Source organism: Artibeus jamaicensis, unplaced genomic scaffold, assembly GCF_021234435.1.
Source record: "Artibeus jamaicensis isolate MK-2021 breed Jamaican fruit bat unplaced genomic scaffold, CSHL_Jam_final contig_233, whole genome shotgun sequence".
Classification (NCBI taxonomy): domain Eukaryota; kingdom Metazoa; phylum Chordata; class Mammalia; order Chiroptera; family Phyllostomidae; genus Artibeus; species Artibeus jamaicensis.
In genome coordinates, this window is record NW_026521486.1 from 25,539,178 (window position 1) to 25,563,242 (window position 24,065).

Sequence of the window (24,065 nt, forward strand, 5' to 3'; positions counted from 1 at the left end):
ATGCACTCAGCAGGTGTTTGTTGAGCATCAGTGGTACGCCAGGCACAGCACCAGGGGCTGTGAATACAAATAAGAATAGTTTCTTGACCCTTTAGGAGCCCACGGCTTAGAATGTTTCCTGAGGGCATTGGTTTAGGAGACTCTCCTTTGCTGGTGAAAGGAAACATGCCCATTGCATAGAAATGGCAGAAAAGTCAAAGGAAACAAGAAAAATGGCCCATACTCTGACCACTGAGCACCGCCATTAAAAATGAACTATTTTTTAATATCACCATAAGATACTGTCATTTGGTGAACATTTAATAGTGGTAATTAAGAATCAAGATCATTTTTATTGCAACACCTATTTTAAAGATGAGGCAAAATAAACACTAGGGTAGCAGCTTACGTGACCACAGACCGGCAGTCTAGAAATTCTAGTTGTGCTCACTTGTCACTACAGTTAGTGTAGCCTCTGGTTTCCTGATCTGGGGCTTTCTTAGAAACGGCTTTGGAGAAGAAGTGGTACAAAGACCCAGAAGAATGCACTGCTTTGCTGGCACCCAGTCCTTCACCACTGTACACCCGCTGTTTAGCTCAGTGCCTTGTGTCTGTTGGGTGCTCAGTAAATTTCTTATGTGAATTATGAAGGAGTAAATGAACTAATGAATCTAGTCGCTGAACCAAACCACTCTACTGTTAGTGGAAGTCTTCTGTCCTTATTAACTGTTCCTGTTTTTGTCCTTCCTCAGTTGGAATTAACGACCTCTGGAAAGATGCCTTTTATGTTACCAGGACAACGGGGCCCAGCTCCAAGGGCCACCCAGCACCCCTGGTGGTCAGCAAGCTTAGTCTACGGTGGGCACTGATGGAGGGCCAGATGGTCCAGCTAAAGGAGACCACCCCCAAAATTGGCCGTGGGGAGCTGCGAAGATTTCTCTCTCGAATCAAGTTTGTTGATTCTCCCGCGCAGGTGAATAGCTTCTGACACAAATATTTGGTTACTATTGAGGGTTTATGACAAGTTCTGCCACCTCCAATATTGCTCTTTAGAAGAGAGAGGGAGGGAGAGTGCGCCTGTTTGAGTAGTTACGTACCAAGAACTAGTCGTTTAGGACTGGCGCTATTTTCTAAGGGTGCTTCGTCACCACTGAGAAATGGTACTCAGCTCCTTTCAGCTGGAAATGTGGTACCGTCTCCCTCAGGAGACATGGGGAAGGTGGGGTCATGGTCTTTATTGTACCAGGAACTGAAGGAGTGGATACTGCTGCCATTTTCTGAGTAGGGGCTCGTGATGCTAACATGTGGGGTTTGGGGCAGTTGCATAGAATTATCTTGCTCAGAATGCTAAAGCCCCTCCTTCCCCCAAATACTATGGTCCTAGTTCAATATTCAAGAGCTTGTCATGGAAAAATATGAAGTCTCTGGGCCTTCCGGGGGGCGTCTTATGAGCTATTGAGGCTACAAAAAGGACAGGAAAATAGAGGCTTTCTCCACTTCCCTACTGTGAAAAAGATTAAAGTCACTGATACTCTCACCTTTCTGCCTAGATCTAGTCTGATGGAATCTTCAGTTGGAGCAGAAGTGAACAGAATGGATACTGTCCCTCCCCTGTGAGTGCAAAATCAGTTCTTCGGAGAGAAGGAAGATGTCTTCGCCTCACCTCACCACCTCCGTGGGTGCTGCAGAGCACTGTGGAAGGCACTCCGGCGCTCTGACGGCGTGAGCCGTGTGGTCGGGGTACTTCACCTACTTTTTCAGTCTGTGCATTAACCCCCTCCACCAGGTACTTTGTAGATAACGTGGAAATGTGAATCTTATGTTTATTTTTTTGTATGTCTAATTTATAAACTCTTTCTTGGAAATTCTAGTGAAGTTCACTGGAACATTTTGTTTTGCATTATGCCATGTGTGTATTTTTTCAGCATTGTGATGAAATGTTTTCTAGATGTGTCCCGAGCTCCAGGGACCCAGTTTCTTGTCCTAAAATACATCTGGTTTGTTTGATCACCTTAAAGCTTCCACATGGCCTCCATCTGATTTTTAGGGCCACTCATCATTTCTCTCCTCTCCCCCCGCCTGTTCCTCGGCTGCTTCCCAACCTTCGCAGCAGAGAAACACTGAGAGCGGGAGACCGAACCAGCTGCTAAGCGTTTCCACCCCTTCCTTGCCTTGTGCATCCTGCCGCCTCACACTTCCATGCTTATATATTTAGCGACCATACAATAACCATATTCCTATTGTAAAGGGAGCAGAGATGAGGTCCATATGTCACCATGTGGTTTTAATTGTTCTGCTGGTCATGATCTTTTTTTATTGTGGTAAATGTGTATGCTGTGCTCAGTTTAGAGGAAAACTGAGGTCAGGAACAGTGGGGGCAGATATTGTTCTCTCTGCTTCATCGCTCGCTACTCTGCTTTCTTAGCATCTTCTACTAGCTGTCCTCCTTACTGCTTCTGTTTTGCTCTTTTATTCAGGGATATTTTTGCTTTGCTTGCATGAGAGCAAAGCTGTTTTTGGACTTTTGTTCTTGCTCGAGTCCGGTATGCAGCCAGTGTGCCCTGCACTTCTCCTTTCTTGTAGAGCCTTCAAAGCACTGTATTTTGAGGAAAACTTCCTATGTGAATACTAGAACTTTTATAATTGGTTAGGTTCTTTAGAATTTCCTCCAGCGATTCTCCCTTCCCCTGTATAAATATATAACTTACATCAGGTTCTCTCCCAAACTTCGAGGTCATTGTTTATTCAGCAGAAGACCCCACATGAGCTGGAGAAGAGCCACTTTCCTTCTTGAATAATGTGGATAGGTCATCACTGAGTGCAGCTCAGGTTCTCTCTTTACTAGAGCCTGCATCTATTTAGCTTATGTTCATAAAGGAATTCCAGAAAATTTAGAGATTACTGAAAATTAGGGACCCTAAATTCAAGGGGTATAAATGTTGCCCCTCTGGTAGGCATTATGACATAACAGAAGGCTGGTAGCAAACTCCCCCCAGGCACTAGCCCGGCCTACAGGTTGGCCTTGCCAGCTTTCTGGACACCTTGCTGCCGTACGCCTGTGAAAACAGATTTGGTTTTAACACTTTGGATGGCATGCGTAGGGGCACGTGTAGGTCAACTTATTGTAAACTTGGGGCCATTTATAGCATACCCAAGAGTGTGGGGATGATTCCAGATGTACTTCTAGGGTTTGAATCTATTTGGGTAGAAGAGCCTAGGATCCAGTTCAGTCTAGTAGAGGACTCTAAAGACAAATTTATAGTTGACTGAATAGCTAAAACTTGGGCGGTGGTGCCGTGGCCTGGGCCAAGCCCTCTAGGCCTAAACTTGGTTCTCTACCATGTCGAAGTTTTCTGGGAAGGCATCCACTTTAGGCAGGAGTAAAATGTGAAGATGTTTTCCGAGGACCGGATTTGGGGGGATTGTTTCGGGCAGAAGACTGTATTTATGCTGGGCGAGCCCCAGAAACGTACAGGAAGCTAAAATAACATAGTCCTTAAATTCTTCATGGTATATTTGCTAATTAACTTAACCTGGATTGTTTTGACTGTGATAAGTTTGAATCTCTTTGCTAAAAACATAGTACAAGCTCTAGGTGTCTTCTTCCCCTTGCAGCGAGTACAGAGGGCGGAAATGGTGGCAAAGATTGAGGAAGCTCCATCTGACCAGCGCAGGTGCTGGTCTCTTGTCCATTGTATCTCTAAACTTCCTTTTCCTTGCTGGCACTCATCCATCCAGATTTCTTTCTTCATTCCCAACATGGCTTTGCCAGCAAAGCCAATGTGACAACTACCTAGAAGTAGTAATGACTTCTGCAAATGCAGGAGTCTTTCTCCTCCCAATCTGTTCTCTTTTCTTCCCTCACAGACCTTCCCATCTATCCTAGATTACGTTCTCCTCATCCCCCAGATGGTCTCTACTCTCCCTTCTAGTGTGGTATGATGGTACCAACCCCTTGAATGTGAATTGCAATCCTTATTGCCCACGTTAAAGAAGAGCCAGCTGGTATATTGTCAGGGAGCACTATTTAAAATGTGAATTGTTACTGAACAAATAAATACTGTGTATGGGAACATGTGTGTGCCATTCTCATTCTTCTTAGCTGTGAAGGATGGTGTGTTTTCCCTTGTGGATGGATGAGAAGGCAGGGATCCAGAGAGGGGCGTATGCGGCAGCCTCGTTCACCGGAGACGTCTCCTGGGTGGTTCTCCACTGGGGAACCACGGTCCTGTCCACACAGCCTCAGCAGGCCATTCTTGGAAGTGGGCCTGTCTCTGCATGGGGTGGGAGACTTCCCATGCACTCACATCTCCTAATGGCTTCTAGGATGATATTTAATTAAACTCTTATTGAATGTCCACTGTGTGCATGTAGAAAGTGTGATAGACAGGGTGAGGGACATCCAGTGACCATGTCCAAGCTCCTAGGAGTGTCTTCGTCTCCCCTCCTGTGACTCCCAGGAAACTCTGGTGCATCCTGGGAAACCAAGCCGCAGTCACTGACTGCCAATCTGCCCCCCTCCATTTCTCCAAGTCCCAGACAGGTGACCAGAGTGGTAAGCCCCTAGATGGCAAGAGCTGCATTTTACTGCTCTTTTTATCTCCGTTGCTTAGTGGAGACCCAGCACATAACAATCAGTAAAGGAGAGAAGTGAGTGTGTGAGACAGGTGGGTGGTGAAAGGTGACAGAACTGTAAGAGGAAAGGGAGCAGAGGGACCCAGGTGCCACCCCCTGTCCTGCCCCCTGAACTTGTACTTGAACATACCCTTGTTCTTAACCTCTAAAAAACCATTCTCAAGAAACAGACTTTGGCTTGCTCACGTGTTGATAACAAACATGTAAGGTTGGGCTCAGCCTGCTCTCCAAGCCCACTTACTCCTAACACTGTTCTTCCACAGGTGACCCAGCCAGCTCTTCTTTTAACCCCTGCCTGGTGCCTTGTTGGAATCTCTTGTTCTGTAGCTCCGCATAGAAGTCAACCCCTTCGGAGACAGAGTGGATGGGCTGATTGTGGTGCTGGTGGTAGCCGGGCCATGGGCCCCTGGGGTGGGCTGCGCCTGATGCCTGTTGGAGGAAGCACTGGTGGTGAAGCGGCACGCGACTCAGGTTTCCTTGGAAGCTCTCACTGTGCTTGCACTTGAACTCCAGCACCAGCTTGGTGTATGTGTTGGAGGTGGTGACAGCTGATGCCATGCAGCAGGTGAAGGAAACCCAGGCCACGCTAGGGACAAACATACAGAAAAATTAGGTGGACAAAACATCTATGGGGAATTTACACAATGGAATACTACTTAGCTATAAAAAAGAAGAAAATTTTACCCTTTGCAACAGCATGGATGGACCTGGAGAGCATTATGCTAAATGACATAAGCCAGTCAGAGAAAGACAAATACCGTATGATTTACTCATGTGGAATCTAGTGACCTGAACTAACGAGCAAAATAGAGACAGACTCATAGATAGGAGATTGACAGCTATTAGGGGTGTGGTTAGGGGGTGCAGAGACTGAGCAAAAAGGAAAAAGGACTCGTGGACGTGGACCACAGTGTGGTGATTGCTGGGAGGAGGGGGTATAGGGACTAAATGGTAATGGAAAAAATACAATAAAGATTAAATCAAAAAATAAATAAAGTACACACATTTATTGCTATATAAAAGAAAGAAAAAAGCCTGTGATTCCTTCCGACTAGTAAACTGGGCTGATGCCTCCTGGGCATTGAGGGCCCTGGCTGTGCGGTCTCCCACTGCTCTGCGGGGAAAGCACTGTGGGCAAGAGGACTGGGGTCATCTTTCTTAGTAGGGTGCTTCCAGACGTCTCGTGGTAAAAGAGAATGAAGCGTGTAGTATTAAAGTCAGACTAGAAGTTTAACGGATTCATTTTCACTGTGGTCTTTGTACTAGGTGTGCCTCTTTTTTGATAGAAACACATGAAACTTTTTTGACTGCTGTTTCTCAAGCTGCGGTTACCTTCATATCATCTCCCAAGGTTCCGTAGACCCGTAGCTTGGCTGTATACAGTGGACATGGCCCAGTGTGATACCTTCCTCTTCCGTCTCTCCCCACCCCACCCCCACCCCACCCCAGCAAAGAGTTTTCTCAGACGCTGGAGTGATCATCCCTCCTTCATCTTCCCTTGCTTTGAGTTTAGCAGTTTCGAGGGCCCACAAAGTTGCATCTCTGAGGGTCATTCAGGAAGCACTCACTGCAAATCGAGCTACTAGAGGTTGCACCAGTGGAATTTGCCTGTTACGAAAACAGTGTGGTTCTCGGCTTAAGGGAGTTTGTAATGGATGGAAGTGAAGCTGGAGATTAAGAGGAGATTAAAAGATTAAGAAGAAAAGGCATTAGGGAATCTTATCAAACAGTCCTCAACACCTGGCAAGTCAAATCCCTAAATCTCCCCAGGGTTCTGGGTAGAACAGGGAACAGGATGTTGTGAGGGATTCCAAGAGGCCAAACGATGGTTAAGGCCAGACCACAGGCTGGTACGTGCTTCTGTCTGCTGCCTCTGACAGACTGAGTAGACTCAGTTTGGGGGGGGCTTCTGATGGGAGTTTGGTAGTCTGAGCTCTATAGTTGTAATGCCAAGGATGGCTTGAAGACAAGCAAAAGGTGAGGAATGATAGGACTAGGAAATGAGCTAAACTGATACGGTGGCTAGAGGAGCAGACCAAAGACTCCTGGGTCAAATAGCACAGACTATACCAGGAGAAAAGGGACAGGATCTCGTAACAGACCTGCAGAGCTTTCCATGTTGCCTACTGTAGCATAGAGACTCCAGCCTGGGGCTGTGTCTTTTCAGCACTGGTGCTAACCCAGCCTGGGGCTGTGTCTTTTCAGCACTGGTGCTAACCCAGCCTGGGGCTGTGTCTTTTCAGCACTTAGCACTAACCCAGATAGTTCATGTGAATTCAGGTTGTACCTACGCATTGAATAGAGTGTTCTTCAAGGGAGAAAGTAAGACACTCTTAAGCAAAGGGACATTTACCTTGACTCTGTTTGTTTTGTCATAGTTGCTGCTTTTCCTTTTTAAAGAGAAATCTAAAATCACTGACTCCTTAGTTTTTTAAGGGTTAGAGAATGACTGTAGGGGAAGTTTTATTTATAGCACAGTTTGGCGGAATAAGAATGGAGACAGGCAGAAGTTACTCTTCATTATAGGAGAAGAGTAAGCCATTCATAGGGAATAGAATTCAACCCAAATTTCAAGACTAATTCTCCATTTCTCTGTCCTCCAATATCTGGAATCATAAAATATTCAAAATATAAGGCATCATTTTCATAAGCCATGCAAAATCAATTTCACTTCCCACGGGCAACATACATAATCAGGTCAAGAAGCAATTGCTGCAGTTGTATTAGCAGAAACAAACTGGACAACGGCCTCATAAAACAAGCTAGAGGGACCCTCTCTGAACCCCCGCAGAGGGTGGGGGAAGAGTGGGTGTGGCCTGATGGTCCGGCCCTCTGACTGCCAGGCTTCTGGGAGGAGGGAGAAGAGGAGGCCAAGGAAACAAAGTAACTGACTACTTGAGGGAGCAAATCAGGGAGCAATACCATTTGCCTTCATTAGAAAGTTGGCTGGGGGAGGGGTCAAAGTTTCAGAAGATGGGAAGCACTTACTAGAAGGCCCAGCCATAATTCCAAGCATGTGGCCTCCAGTCTTCTGGACCCAAGTTGACGGTTGCCTGGAAGACTTGTGAATACATCATATGGGCCACCATCCCCAGAAGGCCTACAGAGGGAACAGGAAGGCAACGCCCTCAGAGAAAGGCTGACGTTGCCATCTACAGGGAACGTGGTTTTAGAGCAACCTCCTCTTTTGTGTCCGGTGCAGCCTGTGCCCGTCACCCACGGGCCACCACATTTCCAGGGAGACTAATCTGTGATGGGGACTTCCTGAATGCAGATCTTTGCACTAGGATGCCCCCGACTTTAGGTTTAGAGCTATGGAGAAGGTGTGAGTCGATGCTGCACCCAGGGCCTGTGCTTCTTCCCACTCACACCCCTACTGGGAGCTTTATTCTTGACTATATATGCTTTTCTCTAGCCAACAGTCTTGAAAAGCTGTGTGTATGTCACAATTGAAAAGTAAACCAAGCTAATTTACATATTGAGAACATTTGCAAATAAAAAATTTCATGGCGTAAAGTACATACTGATCCAATATAACATTCCACATGTTATCTCAATTAAAAATGACAGATGCCTGCAATGTATCTCATGCCTCCATCGTTTATGCGGCCTTTGGGCTCCTCCTTCCTCCCCTCCGGGGGCAGACTGCAGCCTGCCAGCTAGAGTTTCAGAGGCAGCGGGGGACACCCACCTCCCCAGCTTTGGGGGCACTTACCCGACAGGACGGAGGAAAGGGCTGCAAAGGCACTCAGCTTGAGCCCACGGCCAGGGTTCCCAGTGACCAGTAAGTTTGTTAGTAGCAGGAGGAAGCTGATGAGTTCAAGTCCGATGTAGGTGAACTGGGCTCCCAGCGATAACCACAGGATCTCTGTCAGAAACCAGAGGGAGAAGCGCCGTCACCCTGCCAGTGAAGTGACTGAACAGTGGGCAAACATTTGGGCGTGAAGTTCAATGTTGCCCGTTAGGAGAGAAAAGCCTCACAGCATCAGAGAAGGGGAGGATGAGACCTGAAACCAGGTGGGAATGTGCCTTAATTTGGGGTTCTTTGCTATCACCCCACCACTCTCGCTCTGCTCAGTATCCGATATATAATCAAGTAAACTTGATTGACAAGACTGTTGAGAGATTTGAGAAGTCATCTGAATCTGGTAATACTATAGCTTTGCTGTTTATCATTTTTATTTTTTTTTCTTACTTAATTTTGGACAGTTTTGTTCCCTCCCTCCTTCTTGCCCTCCCTTCCTCCCTCCCCTTCTTCCTCCTATTAAAAAAAGTATTGGAGGAACAAAAAGGAAAAACCTAAGTTTTCAACTTGGTTACTTGGCAACAAGAGCAGGCTAGACTGCAGTGGTTTTCTGTTTGTGAGCGTGTTTGTCTCTGCTGCTCTGTTCCTGCATGTGAATGACAGTCAGCTCTAGAAGGAATCTGTGTCACCCACGGGGCTCAGAAGAGGAGAAAAGCTGGAGATCACAGTACAGTTTAGATGCAGAGAAGCCCCCAAACTCAATGGCAACTAGATTTGTTATGAAACTCACATACTTGCCACAAGCCCCAAGGGAGGGTGGGGGAGGAAAGGCTTCTCCATTAACCGCTTCCCTCCAAATCGGACAGTGGGGTGATGTGGGCCTTGCAACGCGGCAAATTCCAGTAGTCCTTTCTCACCTCTCTTGGTTGGTGGTGTGAGTTCATTGAAACTTCGGCACCTCTCCCCTGAAACAGACAAGGGTCAGCTTCTTGGAGGTGCTTCCTCGGCAAATTGGGAGGAAGTCTTTCCCCTGGCCCATGCCCGGCGCCAGCCCTGCTCCCTTTGCTCTCACACGGTGCCTGCCCAACGCACAGCAGGCAGCCAGTCCATGTCTCTCTGAAAGCAGTTAAGGATGCGTGGATGAATGAATGGCATGGACAAGAGCCATCCAAAATTAATTTCTCTCTTCAGTTCCTGATAGCGAAGACAGTTATGTTCCCTAGTGTTAATCAATGCCATTTGCCGCCGCTGTACCACTGATCTGAATGGCTCTGAATTGTTAAGGGGCTGGGGTTGGAGCTGTGTTCAGTGGCACGGTAATAACTTCAATATCAGTATAAATACACACACGTTTATATGCCTCCTGCGTCTTCTTTTCCCCTTAGCCCAAACCAGGAGAAGTGGCAGATCACAAATTGTCCATGACTTTGGGCTTAGAAAAACTTCATTACCACGTGCCCCATGAATGCTTTGTGCAGGAAGTGGGAAGGGTGACTTCAGTCCGATTGCCCCTCCCTGGGGGCTGCATGCTGACCCAAGAAGCCCTGGGAGGGTCTGTCTTCAGCGCCTTGAAGGTGTCCTTACAGGACCTGGTTACCTCACTGAGCTTCAGTTCCCCTACTTTAACAATTGCAACAGTAACACTTAGAGGCAGAAAACACTTTGTGAGATGAAGAGGACTAGGAAGGCTGACCTACTTGGATCCATCTCACTAATGGGAAAATCAAGGCCTGTAGAAGTGAAGTTATCCATATAAGGTCACAGACAGGCAGCGCCGGGCTTTCTCTGTAATAGTCATCTCTCTTTGTTTTGTTTCTAAACAGCAATTCTAGTTTGCTGGAATGGAAAATCTTACAGTGTTGAAAGTCTAAATGGAACTCTTTAAAGGTAATGCTATTTTAAACCAGAAAGTCTACTAGACAGGCAGGAAGTGAAAAGCCAGGTAGACTTTTGATCTTATTAGAAGGGGGTCCTAAGGAGAAGGGACACAGTAGAGAGGTGGCAGATGCTGAGTTTGGGAGTGAGGCCAGTGGGGTGTGGAGGAGTGCTATAGACTTCCCCCTGGTCCTTTGTCTGCATAAGATCCCATGGGGGAAAATTCAGGCAGCGGGGGTGGGGGGTGGGGGGTGAGGCGGCTACCTGGTTCTTCCACAGTTTCCTCACAGGATAGCCACATGCCACTGCGGAAGGTGCGGTAGGAGAAGCGGTCATCCCCAGTCTCCCAGCTGTACTGCACCACCTCCTGGGATGGTGTGTCGTTGCCGCCCCCATCCAAGGGCACTGGCACATCAAGGCACTTGGTTGCCAGACCTTTTCCGCACAGGGGCTTGGGCACCTTCTGTGTGCCCACAAACCAGTAGTTGCTGAGCAGGGATGCTGTGGAGAGGCTGAGTGATAGCAGGCTGAGGACGGCAGATAGGAATGTCCGTTGGCCAGAGAAGCCCTTCGGGAGCTCCATCTGTAACAGACGAGGGGAGAGCCTGACTCCAGAGCCTCCTTGGAGACCCAGACACCCCTCCCTGTGGCTCCCTAACCTCAGGCACACCCAGCTGCTGGGGGTTTCCTCCAAGGAGCCGTGAGGAACTCAGCTGCAGGAGTGGCTGGAGCTTATTAGGTTAAAATGCTTACAGAGGATGGTCTGCGTCAGCATCGGATAATAGTCTCCTGGGTCAGAAAGTGATTAAGCCACTGAGGCTAGTATACGTATCAGGTTGGAAAAAGTACTGGGAGCACTCCAAATGCTCTTGCTCATAACCGTTTTTGGTTTTGTCTGCATTATGAGGTACTGACTTGCCGAGGTATGTGTTAGGGTGACGCTGTGAGCCTTCCGTGTCCTCATCCCTGCATTAGAGCACCCTCTGAGAGGAGTGAAGGGGGTACATTCTGTCAATCCATATGGAACCGGATCACAGGCCTGGGGTGCAGATAGAGGCTTTGGGGCCTTGAGGATAAAAGGAAACAGTGGACCGACTGGGATGCGGGGCCCATGAAAACCCTGGAGAGCCAAGGGCACTATGGGATCTGAGAGAGGTGGTTGTCTGGACCCAGCTTTCACCCACTGCTGCTCAGATGCACGATTCAAATAGGAGATGGTTGCGTGGTGCCCATGGAGCCGGACACCGAGTGTCATGGCCATGAGCCACATGAAAGGTGACTTTGGCCGGTGGAGGGGAACCTGGAGGCATTGCCACAGTGTGATGCAGTAGCCATGCCTGACTCACAGCACGGACACTGAGTGTGGAAGCAGAAGGATCTGTGGTCCATGTGGCTCTGGCTGGAGCCCCTTACCTTGTTACTGTTAGTCCAAGAGAAGACAATGGCTAGTTGAAAAATGACCAAAATTAAATGTTTCAGCTTTGGGGAGTGGTGGGCTGGAGCCGGATTTATTTAGAAAAATAAATCTGACAGGTCTTGCACTTTGTGTTATGGATGGTTTATACTATTGTGTTAATATATGCTGAACGGAAAAGAAGCCCACGCTTAGCTGCTGACAGATGCTTCTTAAAGTAAACCATTTTGAGCTTTCCAGGGGATCTCTCATAGCAGAATTAATCAGACTCAAATCTGCTTAGCTTAAGAGACATAAATAAAGCCTTAGCTAAATGGGATAGGCCCATTCATCTGCCTCTCTCATCATCTCCAGCTTAACGTTTTCTATGTTTAACAGAGAACTTTATCTTAGAAATGTAAGTTTGTTGTTTAGACTTCTACAAGGACTGAAACTGCCTGCTACCAACAAAGTGCAGATTATTTTATGGTGATAAGAAATATACAAGATTCATGTGTATATAAAAACCAACATACAAAATATGTTCTGGAAAGCAATCTGCTCATTTGGTCTTTGTTTTTTAAGTATTCAAAACAAATTAAATCCACCAAGAATGGTCAAAGTGTCATAAGACTCTGGGTGATGTTGGTCAGGACTGAAAAACCACAGCCCCTGAAAGAGGAAAGATCTTATATTGCTAGATATGGAAGTTATATAAAGGGAGAGAGAGAGAGAGAGAGAGAGAGAGAATGTTTTCATCTTGTTTTTAGATATGAAAATCCTATTGGTTTTAGATATCATTCTTTTACTGTAAGTTATCCCTTCTAATTATCTTCATCTCCATTGCCTGAACAGGAAATAAATTTCCAGGTAAAACATCTTCACTAGTCAGTTTGTCTAAAGATTTAGGCAATTCTGCATTTTTAGCAACTTTGTTTTCAATCTTATATGGCTTGGAAATTTGTTCATTATCATCACATCACTTCACATCAGATTTTAACTTTATCTTCAATTTATTTCAAGTTATATGCTCTTGTACGTTCTGCAGTTTTTTTCAGAAATAAGAATAATGAACCCCACCCCTTGTACCAAGGTCACAACTAATTGAAGGAATGAGTGATTTAAGAAACAAAGGATGAAAAAAGCTTGGAATGAAGTCCAAAGAAGCTGCTTCCAGGGGTTTCCATCAAGGATAGATACAAGGAGCCTCACTCAAGAATGAGCTTGATAATTGAATAGGAATCCATTCAAGATCCTTTTCAAGAATTATCTTAACACTGGAGTACCATGGCCCCTCATCACTTATTTTATCTCTCCCTCCAACCATGCTTTTCTTCCCCCAGAATCCACATACCTCTTGAACTGGAAGAACAAATCTAATTTTGCCGTGGTTTCCTTAAGGCGATCTTGAAGAAGTAGCAGCCATAAGTAAAGTTCTATTTTTGCATGTGCTGACAAGCCCCTGCCAAGATGATTCTACTCTAGAAAAGGGACAAAGACTGGCTTTCCTGACACTTAGGTTCAGATCATTAGGAAGGGCATAGGTACCAAACGCCCCTAATTCTTCCGTCAACATAGGTTAACAGAAAAACTTGTAATTAACATAGGTCTAACATAGACAACAAACTGATGAGACAGGCACACCTGTTAAAAGAGTCAGAGGAAGCTGGTTACCTTGGCCATGGTCAAAGTCTTGCAGTTTGTCTGGAGGACTGCAGGATGCTGTCTAGGCTCTAGATCTCTTTGGTTTAATGTTGGAAGATGAAACAATAGCCCTCCCTCCCCCCCACCCCTTCTCTCTCTCTCTCTTTTTGGAGCGCTTCATGATTAATCACGGCCTTGCAGGGAACTTAGGCATTTAATAATTGATAATACGGTTGTGGCCCAGCTGTTCTGCGAGATTACACAGGGGAGCTTGCCAATGGGGATTTGGGATTAATCACAGAAAAGCAAGAACCTGCATTCACAGAGGGAAGTTTGTTTAAAAAGTAAATGGCGGTTTAGTTTCCATCTCTCTGCCATTCCCTAGGTAACTGGTATGAATGCAGTGGGCTTGACTGTATGGCAGACGTAAATATCACAGGGTCGGCATCCACACAAAGGTTCCCATTCCCTCGTGGAGGGGTTCCTCTCCATTTAATACGCTCTATTATTAACACAGCCCTGCAGTGTCAGAGCTGCCTAGAACCCGTGGATATGAAATAGCTTTCTTGTGTTTTTGGTGGTCTCCACCCTCCACCCAGCATCCTGAATTAGGACTGTGAACATCGCCCTTTAGCACGGACCTCTGAGACAGCCAGGGTGTCGGGTGGGGTGGGGGTGGGGATACAGGTGGAGTTGGGTAGGAGGGGAGCACAGTCCCGGGTCAGCCACACTGTGTCTGTCTGCCGCTTTTCTCCCGACCTTCAGGCAAAAGAATAACAATTTTTATGTCTTCAAAAAGTTTCTAAAACTTAAAAAATAATCTGACAAATGACTAAGGGGATTGATTGCATGTATTCTTGCTGCCAGTCACAAATTGGCAATACAAATAGTTCATTCTGTTCTCAGAAGTCGTGCTAATTAGTTGGGAATACAAGCAGGGGGAGGCAGTCCACGCCTGTGCGTGTTTTCCTCCGTGGCCCGCGGACGTGCGCCCTCTGCGCCTGTGCAGACTCTTCTACCAGGAATGTCTTTGTTCTCTTTCCACCTGGTGGTCTGCCTCTCATCAGGGTTAGTGTCGAAGTCACCCATTCCTCAAAAAGGTTTCTTTTCTCTCTAAGAGCAGCTCCCCCCTCTCCATCCTTGTCACATTGCACCCCTCTCAGAACCCCTCCTAGATTCCACTATAATCACTTGTCTTGACTGTTAAGTTCTCAGAGACCTCTCCTTGATTCGAGAGCAGTAGTTCAGCATTCTAAGCATTGGAATGGCTTTTGAAACTTTGGGAAAATACAGATTCCTGAGCTCCATCCTGAGATTTCATAGTAAATCTGGGGGGGGGGGGCAGGAACCTGTAGTTTTAGGACATTCCTAGTAGACCTCCAGGGATGGCCTTCTTGTCCTGGTTCCACGCAGAAGGAACTTGGAAGTCGCCCCTCTGACCTAACAACCGGTGAAAAGCTGAAGAGACTGAGAAATATATCAGCAGGGAATTCATGTATCATAAAAATAACACCTGTTCGACTCATTGTGGGTTTACATTGAACGAAACCCTCTCTTCCCTGCCCTGCCCTACCCCCCCCCCCCGCCTCTTCCAGATTCGCCACTAACCAAGTTGTGGTGTTCTATATTTTCTATATTTGTGCAGTTGGTTTAGGAAATCAAAGTCAGGCTCTCCTCAGTGTGTTTGAATTAATCCATATTTTAGCCAAATGAGCCTCTCTGGATCTCACTTCTGTCAGCTAATATTTTCTCTGTTCTTCTTAGACTGTCATCAACAGCATCTCTGACACACATGTGCTTGTGCCCAGGCATGACTGCCCTGTCATCCAGGGGCCCCTTATTCATTTCGACAGAACTGCCTCTCCTTTGGACAAGGGAGTGGGAATTCCGTGGTTACAGTTCACGGTGGAATTGGCCGCTCCCTTCCTGGCCGCAGTATTCATTCCAACGCTGGGTGGCACCCTCGCCTCGGACTTCTTCCTCCTTCGTCACGTGTCCCCCCCCCACCAGTCAGCGACTGCGGGTGGAGGTGGCGGCTCCTCCCTGCTGGATTGTTCTCTTTTTCTCCCTTTGGCCTCCTCCCCACACCAGTTCTAATCTATAGAACACTCGTGTCAGCCTCATGGAATTCAGGGCTCAGAACAGACTCGGGGCTGTTTCCTGGTAGCATATTTTTGTGGCCAATTTCAGTTTCCAGTGAGTCAATTGATGCTTAAGTGCTTCCCACGGGAAATGCAACACCACTATATCAGAAGATACAGTCAGCCAGTGTTTCCTGACGGATTCTGTGCACATTTTTATTTACTTAATCGCATCCCTCATTCCCTGTCCACCTCAGCGAACACTTCTTTTCCCCTTTCTCGACTGACACCCTCCAAATGCTTGCAGACACCTCTCATATCCTGCTTGAGTCACCGTTTGGCAGTCTTGTGTCTTTGGTTTTTTATTGCCTTTGCTCATAGACCGCGCCCCTTCTGCTTTCATAGACTGAAATTTGCCTTTTCCAGGGAAAAGGGGATGGAAATGGCAGAGTCTTCCATGAGGGGACCTAGAGGTGGATTTAGGATAAAACGAATGATACTTCAGCTTCTTTATCCCCACTTACACTGGCCCTTCCAAGACCCTATTACATAATTTGTGCTCGTCATTTTGTATTATTTTTCTTCAAGAAGGCATCCGAAATTATATTATTTTAGGCCTCTTCAAAGCCTGAATCTACCCCTTAGGAGGCTGTGCAATCTGTGTGTGTGCCTGGCTGGCTGGCTACTAATGGTGACCAATCCTGAAAAACATACCCTCCCCCCCCCCCCCCCCAGGCTCCTGGGGCACAACATCTAATTTCCTCTTTTGACAAAACATGAGTTTCTCTGCCTGGCCACAAAAATCAGAGCCCAGCATCCCACTCACTTCCTTTCATTGTAATTGAGGCATGCTAATATTTTTTTCTTCTCTTTCCTCTCTTAGAACAGAAGAAGTAATTGCTAGTCAATGCAACATAAATATAATTAGGCTCAGCTCAGAAGCTCATGACTCAGCACAGACACCAAGATCCCACAACTCAAAACAGTATTTAACTTCTGTTGGTTGGACTGTTACCAGCTCAGGATGATCCCCACAGGGACAGACATGCAGCTCAACACTGATGACATCACAAAGCCAGGGGCTGGGACCCGCCTGTCTTTGCCAAGGTTCTCAGTCACTGTTCCCTGCAACCTACACAACCAAAGTTCATAGGTATCCATAAAGAGAAACAATGGTCTTGGGGCACCCACACATAGTTTGTAAACAGGAATTCAATTTATTGTGTGTTTTTTTTAAGTATACTGTGGATAAGAGGTGTTTGAAACAATGGGTAAGAAAGCTGAGCCAGAAAAGATTGTATAGCACACAATTTCCCCAAGTCAAAGCCTGGGGCTGAGGGATGCAGAGCGGGGTTTTTTTTCCAACATATCAATACTGGCATCTTCTCCCAAGAAAGGTTCACTTGCCCTCCTGGGCAATAGTTCTCTGTCCTTCTCCCGGGAGTCCTATTTCTGACCTATTTCCCATGAACTACCTCTTTCCTGTTACTTAGTAATAAAAAGCTGGAGTGGAGTGTAAACGTGTGCTCTCACTGGCTCTCATCTACGCACCCCTGTTCTCTGCTGCTGTGTGCTCCACTGTGTGCCTCTCTCAAGTAAACCTCATCACATGGTTTACTTGTCTGTTATGCTCACTTGACTTCAAGTAGCTAGATATAGTAGCAGCCATGTGTCATTCATTGACCCTTAAAACCTAGCTATGTCTAACAGACATGAATGAGTGAAGTTTGTTTGTGGAAATGAGGCTCATGCATACAAGTAGAGAGCATATTAGGTATAGATAAGATGTGAATAAAGAAAAGTGTCTCAACATCCTCATATTGCTAAAGGAGACATAAATCCCCGATTCACATGCACAACAGTAGTGAGAAGCTAAAAGGAGGGTCCACAGGTCCCCCACACACAGCCTCTGCCTTTCTACACAGAGGCACCCAATGGTGTCATCACACAGATGCTCTGCCAATACGTTTCCTCCCACCTGTGGAAACATTCCTGCTTTTTGGTGACCACAGCCCAGAGAACAGTAATGATCTCATGTGCCAGCATTATCTGTAGTTCACAGAGACCAGGGTACAAACACCTCTCTCGGAAGCTGATGACGGACTGGAAATGTTTTGTTCTTTCCCAAGCTCAGTGATTCCCTACGGAAGGGCTCTAATAGAGCCCTTATGGGTGATGTATCTTCAACCATCTGAGATTTTGCAGCTCTAATTATTTTTTACTTCAATGCCTCATATTTGACTCATTCACTGATGAAGATAACAGGAGGTCTTCATACTGGACATTTTGACCCTGGAAGGGGAGGGTAATGCCACCAAAATGCCCATTAACATCACTGTTGGACACAGCTCTGGGACTCGCAACTTCGGGTAAATCTCAACTGCACAGAGAATAAAAACGACCCTTGTGTTCCTAACATGGGTCCCAAGTTCTGGGAATTCCTCTAATGTTCAGTGGGAAAGAGCAAAGAAAAGCATTTTAAGGCCTCTCCTCTGTCGCCTTTCCCTTTCCGCTTTTAATGTAATTGTTTGAGGACTTCAGCTCTAGCAGTCATTTCCAGTAGAGGAAGCCGCCTTTCTTCAACGTCCCAAGCAGCTGGAGTGAATCAGAGGGTCAGCCACTTGTGTACATCCTGTGGGGCAATCGCTCACGCGCGGGTGACAGAACCCTTGGGGCCTGCTAGGACTGTGGGCTCGTGGGGACCAGGACAGGGCGAGACTGGGGTGCCTAAAGCAAGTGGCCTCTTACGGGGTGCCTAAGGCGCAGCTGGGCAGGCCCATTTTTATTTCTTGTGCGCCGCCCTCATCCTCTCTTTCCCTGTTCTCCCCTCCTCCCCCTCGGTCGGGGTGCCAGAGCCCAGCCAAGTCCCGCCAGCTCCCTTCGGAGCCCCTCCTTGGATGAGTAATAGTCAGCACTTGGTTTACTACGGCGCCTGGATCGCCTAGCAACGGGCGCGCGTTACCCCGGCGACGCGCCGGGAGAGTGTTTTGAACAGTTTGGCTAGGCCTCGCCCAAGCCGCCCAGTGCCAGGACATCCCCAGCGTGGCGGGGCGGGCAGCTGGGGTCCTTTCTTCCTCTCCGCCCTCCTGCGTCTAATGAAAACCGCATCCCGGGGCCCCTCCCAGAGAAAACCTGCGGGACCTGTTGCGGAGAGGACGATCCCTGGGGCGGAAAAGCGCGATCGGGCGTGGCTGAGGGCGCCGCCAAGTGGGCGCCGAGCGCAAGGCCTGGCGGAGGGAGTACTGAGACTGGGTCGTAGATAAATTCCTCACTAGGAGGTGCTGGGTTGTCGGGGAACCCAAATGTCAGGCATTTCCCTGCTCCTACCGTTCCCCTAAAGGCACAGATCCCTGGCTCCTGTTCTAAAACAAGACTGTCTTTGCCTCGCTTCGTGGAATTAACAGGTTAAATTTGGGGACCACGAATCCCTAAGCAGATCTGAGTTCTACTCACTTTTCGCATTAAGGGACTGTGTCCTTGAAAGTAAATTACGAGTGTGGGGAGGAAACCACACGGTGTACCAGACACCTTGCTGGGCTGTTCCCAAGCATCTCATCTAATCCGCACAACCAGCCTGAAGGAGAGGAGCGGCCACTCCTATTCTAGACTGGAGGAATCGGATTCGGAGCACTTGACTTGCTCAGACCACAAAGCTCGCGTGGAGTCAATATGCAAATCTGCCTGACTCACCGTAGGCTGCCGCTCCAGGAAAGCACATTAGCACCTATCAAAGGTCTCTTTGCAGGCCAGATTATGGAAACTGGCACAGAATGAGGCAAAGGATTAGTGTACTTTATACTTCACAGCGAGACTGATAACAGACTCTCCCATATTCCCTTTGTGCTTCTCCTCATAAACTAATAGTAAATAAAATAAAATTTACTCTGGCTGGCTTTTTATGTAATTCCTATCCACTGGTGAGGGTTCTTCTGTTGATAAGCTATTATTCACTTCCAGCTGCTTCTGAGCCCAGGAGCCATCTGAGCTCAGACTGATGGCTCTTTAGAATCACTAGCTCTGTTCTGCAGTCCCCAAAGTGTCCCTTTCTTAGGTCCTGTCTTATCCTTCTTCTGAGATCTCTAGAACCAGTGAAGAGCAATACCACCCTGAGTGGTGTGTGTGTGTGTGTGTGTGTGTGTGTGTGTGTTTCTGGCTAACCATAAGCTTCATTTTTTTCTCTGTTGAGAAAGGCAAGATATATAGTAATGAAAACTTTTGCTTTCTTAGGAATCCTCTGAGCTGAAGGTTGGTAGTTCCCAACTTTTCCAAATGGGAGGCAAGTCCCTTCCAGATGTGGGCTTTGCCCTAAAGAAGCCAAGACATCTTTGCTGGCTGTGGGGGTCTTCCAGGGTCTGGAAGGACCTCTGCAGATTCTCTCAGATTCTCTGAGACCAAAAGAGTGTAAGGCCTCGCTCTCCTTCTTAGTCCCAGCAGATTCCATGCCAGAGCTGGCTTCCAGCAGGACCATGGGGCTGCCTCACCATTCTCTGGCAGAGAACCTAGTATCGATGTACTCTTTCAGTTCAATAGAATGATACACATCTCTTTTGCTGTCACCACCATTGGGCCTTTTAGCAGGGGCCAAAATTGGGCAACGTGAATCATACAGATGGAGGGAAAGAAAGAAAAGCTAGGGGCCCTAAGAAGCTCTGGGAGCAGAAAGGAAAAGTAAGATGAAGAGGCAAAGGAAGAAGAATTGGAAGCTTTAATGGAAGAAGATGGAAAAGATGAGCTACTCATGAGACTTCAAAAAAAAAAGGTACCTACCTTCTGGGTGAGACAAACATTTTAAGTCAGTTGAGAGGGGTTGCTCATTCACTTTTGAAGTTCTGAGTCAAAGACCTTTCAGTTTCTCTTCTGCTCTGTTTTAACTGGTGTGTAGAATGAGTATCTAGTGTGAAGATGAATCAGTCCTCCCTCTTGCCTGCAGAGGGGTGAGGTGGTATGAGGTGGGCTGGAGAGGATGGAAAGGATGTCCTACAGCTAGGAAACCAGTCGGGGTGGGGCTGGCTGACACACAAGCGTTTCTCTGTGACATCACAGTGATAGGCAGAGATGGCCCTGCTGCTCCCCCTACCCCCAACCCCCAGAGAGGCAGGACCCACTCTAGGGCATCTACCAGAGGCCTGAATGTCTTCTGAGTCATCTAGCTCAGTGTTTCTATGACTGTGCATGAGAATCACCTTCGGGGAGTGGGGCAATCTTTGTAAACTAGCAGGTTCGGAAGGTCTAGGATGGCTCCCACACGATGCTGACCGGACCACACTGACCTGTAAGGTCAAATAATGATATGAAATCATTATAAGGGCTCAAGAGCCACATGTGACTATTAGCTACTGTATTGGATATAGCACAGCTCTAGACCATTCACTGAAAAGGTAATGATGTGCAGAAATGACCATTCTCAAGGACTAGTATCTGGAAACCTAGTAGATGTTCACTTATTTTAATGAGGACATAATGAGGATCCGTGAGCTATTAACACCGAGACATAACTGAGGTGTTATGACATGTTCTTGGCATGTCCCAACTTGATCAAGGTGTCAATTCTCCATAAGTTAATTTATAAATTTAACCCTAATACAATAACCCGTGAATGTTTTAAAACGAAGTGTACAAGACTAGCTGGAAAAACACTAGAAAGAAAGAGCACTGAGTGGACGCTAGCCCTAACATGTATGAAGGTATACTGTGAAATTCAGGGCAGGCAATTCATACAAAAAGAGACATATAAATGACCCTAATTACACAAAAGGTGTTCGCCTTCATTCATAGTAAGATTAATACAAATTAAAACCACAATGAGATGTCTTCTCTCGTTCGTCAGATTGGCAACATTAAAAAGCTCGACAATGTTGATGAGGCTGGGAGGAGACAGACACGTCCATTCACTGCTGATGGGCAGCCAAAATGGTGATGTCTCCACGGAGGAGAATTTGGCAATATTTAACAAAACCACATGTGCATTTATCTCTTGCCCACAGAAATCCTACTTCTGGGAATTTACCCCGAAGATGCACCCCCAAAATATGAAAATCCATATGCACAAAGTTTGCTTTACAGCATTATTTGTAGCTGTAAAATGTTGGAAACCTCTGAAATCCCCAAGCATGGGTGACTGGTTGAATACAATATGGTACGTGCCTTCAGTGGAGTACTGCTCCATTGTATAAAACAAACCCCACCACAAAATGAGGGAAAGTTTTCTAAACTGGTATAGTATGATTTCTAGGAAATAGTAACTAAAAAATGGAAAGTGCAAAAGAGAATATATAGTATGCCATCTTTTTTGTAAGAAAGCAGGGGAAATAAAACATACGTATATCTGCTTATTATTACCAAAAGAAACACAGGAAAGATGAACTAGAAAACGATGAAGCTGATTACTTACTGGAGTGAGGGAATGAAAGTGATTCACAGGGAGTTACTCTTCCCTGAAAACAATATATATTTTTTTGTATCATTACAACTTTTGGAAGCATGTTAATGTTCTAAATGTTCAAAACTAAAAGCAAGATGGGAAGAGAAAAGCCCAAAACTGAAAACAAATGAACCCAACTATATTTCAAAGAAATACTACAACCACACTGAAGAGGAAAAAGCAAAGGAAAGAACAAATGCAAGTAACTTATTAGCAGTGTTTGATGGTTTACCCTCCGCCCTGGGTGAGGTTGAGTGAGGAGCATTGAAACCAGCTCCTGAATTCTTTTTAGTGTAAGTAACTTATTCATCTTGTGGTAGATGTGTTAGGCAATTCTGAAATTATTTTAGATGTATTTGTGGCATTGGGCAGTTGAAGAAATATATTTGTGCCGTTGGATTGTCACATGGGAAGGGGACATCAACATCTGGATGGGCAAGGGCAAGAAGGAACCCTGTGAGGTGGGAGGGGTGGGCTGGAATTAGAGGCATTGGTGTGATTTTTATATATGTATACACATACATATGCACTCATAAATACATATACATCCACATATATTTGTGTGTGTGTATCTAAATGCAAATTATAAGTATATGTGTATTATATTTGCATGTATCTGTAAATTTAGGTATAGTTTTTCTAGTTTTGTCTACTGAAAGGCAGGTCCTCTCTGAGCCTTATTGCTTTTAATTTATAGCATAGAAAAGTTGAATAAGTGGGGATTCTGTGAGTAAAGGAACAAAGGTCCCAGCGAGCCTTTCCTCTGTCTAATCCGTGCAGGTCGGTGGTCCCCAACCTTGCCTGCTTTTCCAGCCCCTTCATGCTCACAGGTGCAACATGACCCCAAGTGACTATGCATAATTCTACCCCTCGGCTTTTTCCTCTTTACATAATTGCTTGGCTGAGAAAGGATCCAATTCAGGGTTTTTAAAAAACTATCCAATTGCATGTATGATTAAGCATACTCTTCTTAATTAAATTCAATATACTTAAACTCCTCATTACTAGTAGAAGATTGATATAATAATATATTATGAGTAATTATATAATGTAATATAACATTGGCTAGCTAACAATTATTAACTGCTTACAATGTACCACGCTGTAGGCTTTTTTTGTTTATTGTCTCATTTACCCCCCATAATGCAGTCAAGTAAGCTTTTTAATGTTATTTTACCCATGAGGAACCTGAGGATTGGACTATGCAGATCATGATGTGGCTTTCTGAAAACTTACAGTAGAACTACAATTCTCAGAGTTCTGTGCAAGCAGGAGTGTTAGGGCCCAGACACACACTTTGCCCAACTTACTAGGGTGCATAACAAACGCGGCAGAAGTTCAGAGAAGGTGAATCTCCAAGGAGGCGACTTGAGAGTGGACAACTTGAGAGTGGTTCACGGACAGGGGTTCCAGTGGTTAGGTGTCTGCCGAGTCATCAGTGAGTCCAACATAAGTGCTGGTTTTAAGTGGATGAGTGTTCGAGGGAGCATTCTCCAGGTTCCAACCATCTCTGGCATGATGTGGCTTTGAGAGAGTCCAGGACAGGAGTTTTCTAAATGTAGGTCATTTCCAGCTTGGCTGTGAAAATTCCAAGCCATCTGCCTTTGCTATTGGGTAAAAGGTAGACTTTTAATATTTGGATGCAACGCTATGAGCGCAACAAAGAAAAATGTTAAACTGCACGGATTGCACTCCTGCTTACACTTCATCCTCCAGGCTAATCACAGCATTCTGGCTTTCCCTCTTGATGGGAGTAGTTCCTGGTACCCCAGAAAGATGATGGGATGCTGGTGAGTAGAATGGAGTTGCAGGGTTAGTATCCGACCTCCTAGGTAAGCCACTGAAACTTTGGATAAATCTGTTTCCTCATCTTTAAAATAGGGTTAATAAAACCTTTCTTATGTCATGAGGATGGTATAAAGCTAAAATGAGAAAATCTAAACTTTTAAGGAGCTTTGCATTTAGGCAGATCTCAGTTCAAATCTTTTTCTGTTTACAAGCCGTATGACTTTGAGAAAGTTTATTCAAAATCTCCCTAGTCCTAGACACTATTTTGTAACTGCCAATTTGTTCATCATAATCCCTTAACCTGTTTCACCCAGTTCTCCATCCCCTCCTCTATCTGGTACCCATCAGTTTGTTCTCTGTATCTGTGAGTTTGTTTCTGTTTTGTTTGTTCATTTGTCTTAATTTCTTAGATTCCACATATACATGAAGTCATAAATCACAGCATGGGAGATACAGTCAATAATGTTGTAGTAACTATGTGTGGTGCCAGGTGGGTACTTGACT

The 24,065-nt window shown here is 46.0% G+C and overlaps 2 protein-coding genes across 4 annotated transcripts in view; one reads left to right on the forward strand and one right to left on the reverse strand.

Moving 5' to 3' along the window:
- FAM234B (family with sequence similarity 234 member B) overlaps positions 1-4,052 on the forward strand; it is a 31,024-nt gene extending 26,972 nt beyond the window's left edge. The window contains exons 12-13 of the mRNA XM_037136591.2: positions 732-952; positions 1,530-4,052. Coding sequence (XP_036992486.2) covers positions 732-952; positions 1,530-1,535 — 227 coding nt within the window. The 3' untranslated portion in view covers positions 1,536-4,052. The remainder of the gene's footprint in view (positions 1-731; positions 953-1,529) is intronic.
- Positions 1-20,176, reverse strand: GSG1 (germ cell associated 1). 3 transcript variants are annotated; one of them, XM_037136593.2, is made up of 7 exons: positions 20,120-20,176; positions 10,499-10,817; positions 9,277-9,324; positions 8,330-8,482; positions 7,603-7,714; positions 4,856-5,200; positions 1-57 (listed from the first exon to the last, which is right to left on the reverse strand). In XM_037136593.2, exons 2-6 carry the CDS (start codon positions 10,815-10,817, stop codon positions 4,858-4,860), a joined length of 975 nt encoding a protein of 324 aa, XP_036992488.2. In that variant the 5' UTR covers positions 20,120-20,176; the 3' UTR covers positions 1-57; positions 4,856-4,857. The 3 variants fall into 3 exon arrangements, with proteins under 3 accessions (XP_036992488.2, XP_036992487.2, XP_036992489.2); XM_037136592.2 differs by lacking the exon at positions 20,120-20,176 and adding an exon at positions 13,302-13,356; XM_037136594.2 differs by lacking the exon at positions 20,120-20,176 and adding an exon at positions 12,982-13,003.
- Positions 20,177-24,065: the final 3,889 nt, after the last annotated feature.

What these genes read in the sequence shown, in the direction of transcription:
- GSG1 (XM_037136592.2), bottom strand. An exon ending in CACACCACCAACCAAGAGAG is followed by an intron (nt 8,483 to 9,276) that starts GTGAGAAAGGAC and finishes GGTTTCTGACAG; the next exon opens with AGATCCTGTGGTTATCGCTG. An exon ending in CCTTTCCTCCGTCCTGTCGG is followed by an intron (nt 7,715 to 8,329) that starts GTAAGTGCCCCC and finishes TTCCCTCTGTAG; the next exon opens with GCCTTCTGGGGATGGTGGCC.